Here is a 10026-nt window from a genome sequence, read left to right as displayed (position 1 = left end):
GATCTGACTAAAATAGACTGATCATAGAAAAAACTTTCAAAATGATTTGCTTGTGGAATTTACTTAATATTATTAATTATTAGTGACCTCTGTGGTGTCACGTGTCCAAATTGACCCGTATAGATTTAGGTTAGGAAAAACGTAAGTCTTTGAACAAGAATCCAATGAAGAGGAGGGTCCAAAGGACACAGGTGCTCAAAAAGAGGCCTTTAACTGCAAAACTGTGATTCAAATATCTAACATCTTTGTTTACTTCCATATATGTATGCATCAACTGTACATCCATTCACTGCATATATAAAGACCTATTTGTTTCTTCATTAAAAATATAATTGTTTGATTAGACTTGAGACAATTTTTTGCGTGCGTCCTGGTCTACACGTCCTGTCTAGCCCTGCACTCTTGGAAGTTGAAGTGGACTGGGGAAATGGCAATGGGCTGCCTGGCGACCACTTCCTGGAGACAGTACAGGAGGCAGACAGGAGGGAAGGCTAGCCCACACAGGTGGCCCGGATCTGGATCAGATCAGCCACACCCCCGGACAACCAGCCAGCAAATCTCATGCCCATGCTCCATGCCTCAAGTAACTAACCTGCAGCTCTTTATTTTATTTATTTTTTTTTTTTTTTTAAGTGTACGGGTAAAATTTAATTAAAAAAATATGCCAACTTTGACTTCACAAGTGTTGCTAATACTGTATTTGTGTGAGAATCTACACAATAACGCTTTGAATCACACAACCTTCAAGACCAAGCAGAGAGAGGTAACATAATTAGATTTGATTAAAGATGGGTTATGATTGTAAAGCCTTATATTGTAAAAGTTTCAATTAATTAAACTGTACTGTGCTTGAATTCACTCTGTAAATGCACCTTTTGTAATGCCTTGGAACAGATATGTTAAGTGTTTAAATTGTTTAACAAATTCTCTCTCCAAATAAAGTGCTGATCACATCTCTGCCGCACAGGTGATTCAACTGAAAATATCAGATAATTCTGTGCCTTTCTATTGTGGATGCAATGATACATATTCACTAAGAAAATACAATACAATCTAAATATGAAGTCACTGTGGCTGAACTGCAAATCGAACATTAATACATTAATAGCATAATAGTGTTCCGACAGACAGCTCCCAGCATTATTGTCTAAAGTTGGGTAAAGGGTAATTAATTTGGCAGTAAATCATTCAGTGTTTTGGTAACTCTGACTTTTTTTTTTTTGCTCAGACATCCCCCCCAGTCCCCATTGTCTGTGTGAAAATGGAAATCTGTGCCACCAGTACAATATCCACATTATGTGCCCTGCCTCGACATTGTTGCATGACATGCATGATTGTACCCCGGCATACAAGAACGGAGATGTGTAAACATACCATTAGCACATATTAAGGTTTGCCCTCCACTTTGATTAATAGCAGAAGAAATGCAGTCATTTCTATAGTAGTTTCCCTTTATATGTGTTTATTGGAATATTAATATTTTACATATACTATTTTAAAGTCACATTGAAAACATTTTACTAAACAACTGCAAATATATTTAATTATCTAGTTTACTGTCACGGAGATCAGACACACAAAACAATCACAAGGATACGGTTCTGTCACATCTAGGACCGGGTATCACCAATGATTTCTTGAATCGACTTGATTCTGATTCACAAGATCCTGATATAATTACATTTCCGATTCAATATCAATTACATCAGGGACATTTTAGTCACTACTAATTTTGCTGTAAATTGTACAAGCAAGAAGAAAGCCTCAATTATTTTAAATAATGCACCAGGTTAATGTTTACATTAGGAAATAACCGCCAAAAAGTTTGTTTAAAGAACTTTTTATTAAACATGATTAAGATGACAGTCATTGAAAATATTAAAAGATTGATTTCAGGGTTTTAATAATTGATATCAGAAAACTGAAACCTTATTATTTTAACCCAGCCCTAGTGGCACCGTTTTAACTCAACCACACTACTTTACTTGTTTGCGTGTCCCTCAATGACAATTTTTATTAAGAACACTGCTTGAGGCTAAAGGTGCAACAGCTTTCTTTTTCATTTTATCATTATTATTTAGGGTATAATATGTATATGCATTGATTCAAAGTATTATCTGTGTGTGTGTGTGTGTGTGTGTGTGTGTGTGTGTGTGTGTGTGTTCACATGTGATTATACAGTGAATACACAACTGAATGTCTGTATGTTTCTCAGGATGTTTGTTTGATATTAGCAGCAAATCTCTTTTGTTGTTTTGTTGCTACTGGAAGGTATCACAAGCAAACCATCTTGTGGATGAGTTTCTGCTGTCACTTATAACTCAATGCTGCCACCTTGTGTTGGGACACCTTTTACTTTACAACCAAGAAAAAAAAGAAACCAGTTTCAGCTTTAGTAGGTCTATTAGCATGAGTTAATATTTACCACTGATTTTGCATTGGAAAGGATGGAAAACATGATTATATACAGAATCCAGGGTAGCTTTTAGATCATTCATTGTTGTTTGCAAGCGGCTCAGCTGTTTACTCACATGGAGAAAACTGAGATGCTCTCCTTCGTTGTAGATTTTACACGCTCTCCTCTGATGCCTCAGCCCCACCTGTCTAGCCATGAGCTCAGAGTTGAAACAGAGTTCAGCCAAGTTGAGAATAGTTCGTGCTTGTTTTATCAGCAGCTTGTACCATATTCCCCCCCATGAAATACTACAGCCGACAAGAGATATTGCCAAGGGAGCAGGGAAACAATTGAACGGACATTAATAATTTACAGGTACATATCTGCTATAATACCAACACAGGCGGAGGAAACTGAGAGCAGGAGCTGATGACATCATTGATGTTGCCTCAGATAACACCTTGATCATCAACTATGTATGGATCTGGCAAAAGATAAGATAATGTCCAAGTGAGAGTAGACGACTACTTACTGGCCTAATATACACACACTGAGTCAAGAATGTGGGTCACAGAAAGCTTCACAATTGTTGAGAAAGTCGGAACCAAACCTGATAGCTATATGTTTAATTGTAAAAGCCTCAGTTTAATTTTTGACGACAGCTGGAATACATGACAAATATTTGAATGTTTAACAGAAGGGTTTTGTAGTTAGACACCACATATTACATTTATTAATATGTGTTTCTGATGCAGCTTTCGTTGATTGTGAAAAGTGTTATGGAATCCCATATCAATGCAGAGGTCCCTTCTTATCATCCATATTTTTATTTCACCTTGTTTCGAGCCATGCTTCACTTTTTTGATTTACCAAAACACAGGGAAAAGGTAAATATTTTTCAGATATTTCCAAAAATATTTGTTGCATTAAAACCTCACACATATTGTTGTAGTTTCACTAACATATGTTGGTGTATGTTCCCCAAAGAAATGCAGGTGATGTATGTTGTAAACAATGTTGTGACATATGAAATATTGTAGACAACTTCTATGATGTGGACAAACGTTAACCATAATAGCTGCATTTTTAATATGTGTTAGTTAATTACGGATTAAACACAAAATAAGGGAATTTGGCGATGGGATAAATGTTTTTCAAGTGGATGCTTACAGCCTTGCTAGTTTTCAGATTTGTTTCCATGTAGTCTGGCTTAACGGAAGAACATTTCCAGGATAATGGCCAAACACCGGATGTCCCCCACCTTCTGCTCTCTGTGTGTTGCCATTCTCAAACTCTGTTTGCCTTTGGGGACAACAACAACAAACTTTCATCTAGCGAGCTACAAGCTGAAAACGTTCAATTTTAAAGAAAGTATGGGTCGTGCAACAAGGCAGACCTGCTTGGTTCAGTTGGGGAATGATTGTAAAGATTTTCAAGGAATATGTTTACAGCATTTAGTTTCTAACTGGTCTGTTTTGGGACCGATTGGTGGGGATTGCAGTGGATGAAGTACACGGCGATACAGCAAATTAAGTTTAACCATGTTTCCAGCTAATTTAAATAGCTCACACATTTATTTTCCAGGGTGCAAATGACCACAAAAACAAGTTCCATTCTGACTATTTTGCACCGAGGCACTGTCGCTGTGTCCAGAGTTAAGTGCAGCCCAAGAGGACTGTGATTGGGATAATAAAATCCAAACAACCCAGAGCTTTTATTTCTCCTATCCCAGAATGTATGTGTGTAGTCAGACCTACACAGCGCTGTGGAGATAGGTCTGGCAATGCAAAACTACAATCCATGTAATGTAGGGGTGCAATTATTTCCTTAGGTGATACATCTGCCAACTACTTTCAAAATGAATCAAGTTTTTTTGGTCTACAAAATTATGAAAAAACTCCCATCACAATTTCTCATGGCCCGAGGTTACGTTTTCAAATGTCTTGTCTTTGTCCAAAACCCTAAAATATTAATTTCTGGACAATTACTCGAATGAATAATCGATTTTCCAAATAGTTGCTCATTAGCAACTACAAAAAAGTCCCACAGAAGTATATTAAGAAATCGTGTAGGAATCATGCAAGTGTTGTGCAGTACAGTGAATTGAATGAACTGTTCTGCAGGGCATATATTATGTTGACAGATTTGTCCAGTAATCAATTAATTGACTTATTATTTAAGCTCTAAAATGTTTAAGTGTCTAATCATTGTAATGGAGAGATGCATGTTTGAAGATTTTTGCTTCTGTTTTCATTTAACATCATACATCTCTCCTTTCTTAGTTCCACAAAGCCTTACCAAATCCATGTTAGCCTAAACAAAGAAAGTTCCACACGCGTAGCATAGGCCTACAAAAAAATAAAAGCTACACCGATTTAACCAGGCTGTTTACAATTAGAGGAAGTGACGTGATAATGTTTTGATTCGTGCGGGCCATTGCAGTGACCAGCATCCCCCTTATAGCTAACTACATCTAGGGAAAACGTTGAGCTTCATGTCCCCATAATTTCTGTCACAGTAAGTTTTACTCCATTAAAGGTCTCTCCGATATAACGCTAAATAATAAAGGTTGATTTGGCATTAAGCGTAACCGTTAGCTTGCAATTGTTGTTAGCTAAAAAATACACACTTAGCTTGCGCTAGTTCGTAAACAACCCAGCTAGCTAATGTTACCGTTATTTCTTAGAGGGTAAGAAGATGAACAATGATACTGTTGAAAATATTTGACAAGGCATAGAATAATTTGCTGTGTATGGTGGATAATAACACTGCTGTCCTGCAGAGGTTTAGCTAGCTAATGATAGCTTAACCGTGGCGATAGTGATGATGGTATTCAAGGAACCATAAATCGTTAGTGGCTTTACAAGTGACTTTTTAGTAATTAATTTTATCAAACAACTAGCTACGGAAATGTCCAAGTAGCTGCACTGCTAATGCTTGGAACAAAACAAACTCTAGCAACGTTATCATTTAGCACTTGAGTGTGATGCATAACTAATCATTATTTGATATTTGTTACATGTTATGCAAGGTACTCGACATCAATTAACTTACGTTGTTTAGTGGAGACGGCGATATAATGCGTTGCATCATGGTTACCGTTAACATGACTGCCCACCATTGTTGAAATTAAAATAATTAACTAGTTAGCTAGCTTCTAAGAAGTCCATGTAAGGTTCACGTTAACTACAGGTCGGTCGTAAAAGTCAGTACTGACCACCACTAGCGTCCTACCGATGCTGCAGCGGCAGGAACGACCAAGCTTTTGTAAGAAATGCCTTTGGAACATTTTCATGTTGGTCTGAGTTGATGCCTGATGGTGGTGTATCATATTTGGTACGTGGGGGACAACTGTTTGGTCATCTGCTGTACCCCAACTCCAGCACTTTTACTTTGTATTCCTCTGCGCAGTAGGAGAACGCAATGGACCTCCACAAAATCATCCACAGTGCGCTGCACGAATTTATTCAGGTTTACATTCCTGATGCAGATCTCAGGTAACAACTGTACAGCGTTTTTGTATCCTCACAAAAAGTGTTGTTCCGTCAGATTTACAGTAACCTCTTTTTTACCACACAATGCAGCACACTGGATGATGTTCTTCTCTCTTACATCACTGGTGTCCTGGAGGATCTTGGCTCCCAGCAGAGTGTTGAGGAGAACTTTGATGTGGAGGTCTTCGCAGAGATGCTAGAAGCTTACATACCTGGTTTCGCGGAAATTGACAGGTAAACAGACACTTTCCCCTCTATTCTGACCACGGCCAGGCAACTACATTACTTAGGCATTTGTTGTTATTACAATTTTGTTTTTCATTTTGCAGTGTCAAAGTCTGTGAAATGATGTTCAATCTGGCTTCCAAACTAGCTACTGCTAGGACATCAGGTAGTGCTTCAATAATAATATTATTACTATAACATGCAGTACTGTAGCATCCTTACCCTTTCCAAATGGTGTCTGCATTTTAATATTGCTACTAAAAGAATGACAAAAAAACAAACTTTAATGTGCAGTTGCACTCATTTAAGATGGAGATCATCAGCTTCACATTTATACTACAGTGTGCTGATGTTGATTTGTGTCCTTTTAGCTGATGAAGCAAACCTCGAGCCTAAGGCAAGGGCAGAAGAGATTTCATTGAAACTCACCGACCTGCCCAGTGAACCGCCACCAGGAGAAACGCAGTGCCTTAAAACAAAAACAGAGGGCGCCACTGCCAAGGTTATAATTTCAGCACATTCTTTTTTCTAGATGCATTTTACTATGATTTAACTTGTGCTCATTGTTTCCTACCATTGATATTTTTTCATCCACCTAAATTAGAGCTAATATATATAATATGTACATGTTCAGCTACCAGTGTCTGAGTGGGAGTCCCAGGAGCAGCATCTGCTGGAGATGTTTCCCAAGTGTAGTCTGTCCGAGGCTCGCAGCGCCCTGTCTATTGCCAAAGGGGACATGGAGGAAGCTGTGCGCCTTATCATAGAGGGTGATGTCCATCTCAGCCCTACTCCTCTTAATGTGAGTCTCAGCTACACACATAAACACACTGTTTCTTGCCAGCCACTGCCTACTTTGTGTATGTTAGCAGTCTGATTTGATGGTGTCCTGTTGCCACAGGTAAACCATGGGAAGAGCATTTCTTCACTGGTAGACCAGAAACTTAAAGAGAGCATCCTTGAGAAGTGAGTAAGATTGCTATTATCTTGTGTAGAGCAGGCGTCCGTTTCAGGAAGGATGTTTAACAAACTCTGAGTTACCATAGTAACTGATTCTGAGGTGAAGTTACCTCTCTTTGTTAAATGGGCTGGTGTTACCCCTCTCTCTCAGGTTTGATTAACCTCCCTTTCTAAAACAGAAAAGCCAGAGATTCCCTCATCCCAGGGTTTACAAACTCAGTTTTCACTAAAGCTGCTTTCTGGAACGGACCCCAGAACTGGCCTCACTTCTTTGTTTCTATGTTTATGACCACGTTTCATCTCCATAGGTACATGCTGGTGGACAGGGAGGATGATAAGAAAACACACCGGCCTGTCCCCCCCAAGGATGTAAGTTATACTTAATATTCACACACACACACAAACACACACACATACACACACACACACACACACACACACACACACACACACACACACACACTATATATTTATTTATGTATTTATTTATTTTGTAAAACAGGCTCCAAAGAAGCTAGTTCGGTACCACAGTAACCAGGTGGTAACCACAAAAGGAGAGCGATATCACCTTGTGAAGAAAGACGAGGCGGAGGACATGAAGAAGACATACGTCAACCTCAAGCCTGCACGAAAGTACAGATTCCATTAATGACGTGCACACCACAGTGTAAGAGAAGCTAACAACAAGTTTGTTTATTTCTTTTTTTATTCATTTGGCCGGAATTTGTTAGATTCTTCTCAAGTAAAGGAACATATTTGTTTTATGTCATATGTTGTCATATGTTGTTGTTTCAGTGGCTTATTTTAAAATATTGTTACCTTTTTATATGCCTTGGTTACAACATTTGACAGTTTGGTGTGATATTTTGGTGATGTTGTAACTTGTGTTCTGGTTTGTGTAGCAGCCTAACCTATCTACGTTTTGTCATCTCAGCAGGTCTGATGTTGCATTGACCATAGTGATTTTTTTTTTTTTTAACCTTTTAATTTTTTTTTTTGTATTTTCTTTAACTTACAATAGAAAATATGGATTCCTAACTGTGACTTAAAGTTGTATGATGAATCTACTGTCATTTCTGTAAATAAGTTCTCGTGGTGCTGTAGTTTCTTCTAGACGTTACAAGTGAACTGCTTTTGTATGTACATATCAAATCATTGATGCCAATTTTATTTAAAGTTCTAGTTTTACATCATACAGGAAGACAGTGCTGTTTGGCCAAGCCTTGTGATTTGGACAATTTGTTGTGCTACAAAAACGTTTTTGACTAAAAACTTATTTTTGAGACATTGATCTTTGTGAACATTTGTACAGCAGGTAGCCACAGCTGTCTTCACGCAGGGTTTGATATAGGTTCCTGCAAATAAAGGAAGTGTATGTGATAATATGCACAGTTTTACACTTTATAAAATTATTTTTTTGCTGTTTTTATAATTTTTAAAATGGAAAACAAATCCTTAAAAATTTAAATTCTTTTTTTAATATAATGACATGGGCTCAAAGTCAGCCAAAAGTGAAATTTGTCAGTCTGTTGCTACAACCTGAGAGAAATTGTACATAAGCCCTTATAAAACAACGGGTAAAGCTTAAATATAATTTTTTGCTCAACTTTAATGGGAAACACTATATAAAAGTCAATACATTCATTTGCAATACATTTTCTAGGACAACAAATTCTAGTCTCGAGAGGTTACAGCACTGTCATTTCTGTCTAAATGGAGGACTGTGGTTGCCCCCTAAATGTTAAGCGAAACATGCTGCGTGAGGACTTGATTTTAAAGGTCATTCCAACAGCATTATCTTTATTTTTGATATAGATGTACATATCTGCAAATTCTCCAATCATGTATTTATTGTGATGAGGGCCGCTGTTTGCTTTCAGGGTCAGTTTACATGTTACTGAAGTGGTCCTCCATCGCAGCTCCTTTCATCTCGTGTCTTGTGAATTTTGCTTCACTTGAGATTGTTGGTTGTAGAAACCTTGATTATGATTGGATTCTTATTACTCTTATTTTTACTAATATATACTTTTATTTATCCGCATCCATTTCAAGCGACTACTGTATAAGCAATTGTTTTGAATTGGTGGTAGTTTTTTCTTAAGTGTAAGTATAACACAATCATGTTTTGAAAAGATGTTACTGATTATCAGCAGCAATGTTGTCTTAAATTACTACATGCAGCTATTTAGTCAGTTTTAACCCTGTGCTTTAAGAAACGGCTGACGCACAATTTGTAGTAAATAAATACACATTTTTGTAGATCATTCACATCATATTCTTTGATATGTTCACTCGTTACTCAAGATACTAGTTGAAAAGTACCAAATATTTTTTTCATCACATTATCATTACATTATTCAGAACTCGGCAGTGTAGAACTATGCAAATTTTAATCAGAGGAACAAGGAGAGCACATAAAAGAAAAAAAGAAAAGATAACGGGCATCCGTCAATAAAAAAATGCCTTGATCTGTATGAACCATGTCAATCCTACCTTTAATTCTATGCCAGAGTGAAAACATTTGACCATAAAATAAAAACATTTAAAAGTCGAGCTGTTGCAACATTTTGTGCCATGCCGCTGTTAAACAAGGCACATACAGGCACCCTGAACGTATATTCCTGGTAAACTTAGATCTTGGATATTCCTTTCTTAATAAAGAAACCCATCTACTGCTTTGTATGTTGGTTTGGCACATACAGCACAACGTTAAATTATATTTACTTATATAAATTATAAGTATAGGAGAGCACTTTAAATTTGCAAAGAAACTTGCAATTGTGCTGCATGTGAGTAAAAAATAATTGTATGTCTGAGGATTTCTGACCAAAGTACATGTTTCCAACTGAAATTGAACTTCTGACATTTCGTCCCAGATCTGTTGAGTTCAACATAGCACGCTGCATATTTGTGTTGCAGCAGTATAGTGCATGGACCAGTAAACTTTACACC

General features: G+C 37.3%; 1 protein-coding gene across 2 annotated transcripts; it reads left to right on the top strand.

Annotated features, from left to right (window-relative positions):
• Positions 1 to 4793: 4793 nt before the first annotated feature.
• Positions 4794 to 9336, top strand: cuedc2 (CUE domain containing 2). Of its 2 annotated transcripts, none has more exons than XM_034899015.1 (9): positions 4794 to 4912; positions 5807 to 5892; positions 5980 to 6123; positions 6219 to 6280; positions 6486 to 6616; positions 6749 to 6916; positions 7016 to 7080; positions 7383 to 7443; positions 7577 to 9336. In XM_034899015.1, the coding sequence occupies exons 2-9, from the start codon at positions 5819 to 5821 to the stop codon at positions 7721 to 7723; spliced, it is 852 nt and encodes a 283-aa protein (XP_034754906.1). In that variant the 5' UTR covers positions 4794 to 4912; positions 5807 to 5818; the 3' UTR covers positions 7724 to 9336. The 2 variants fall into 2 exon arrangements, with proteins under 2 accessions (XP_034754906.1, XP_034754907.1); XM_034899016.1 differs by having other exon boundaries at positions 4812 to 4912; positions 5810 to 5892.
• The last annotated feature ends 690 nt before the right edge of the window (positions 9337 to 10026 follow it).

Source organism: Etheostoma cragini, chromosome 17, assembly GCF_013103735.1.
Source record: "Etheostoma cragini isolate CJK2018 chromosome 17, CSU_Ecrag_1.0, whole genome shotgun sequence".
Classification (NCBI taxonomy): Eukaryota; Metazoa; Chordata; class Actinopteri; order Perciformes; family Percidae; genus Etheostoma; species Etheostoma cragini.
This window is presented reverse-complemented; position numbering and strand designations above follow the sequence as displayed.

Excerpts from the sequence above, each read along its gene's own strand:
- cuedc2 (XM_034899015.1), top strand. The coding sequence starts at position 5,819 with ATGGACCTCCACAAAATCATCCACAGTGCGCTGCACGAATTTATTCAG. Across the intron at positions 5,893-5,979 it reads ATTCCTGATGCAGATCTCAG|CACACTGGATGATGTTCTTC; the intron begins GTAACAACTGTA and ends CACACAATGCAG. Across the intron at positions 6,617-6,748 it reads CAGAGGGCGCCACTGCCAAG|CTACCAGTGTCTGAGTGGGA; the intron begins GTTATAATTTCA and ends GTACATGTTCAG.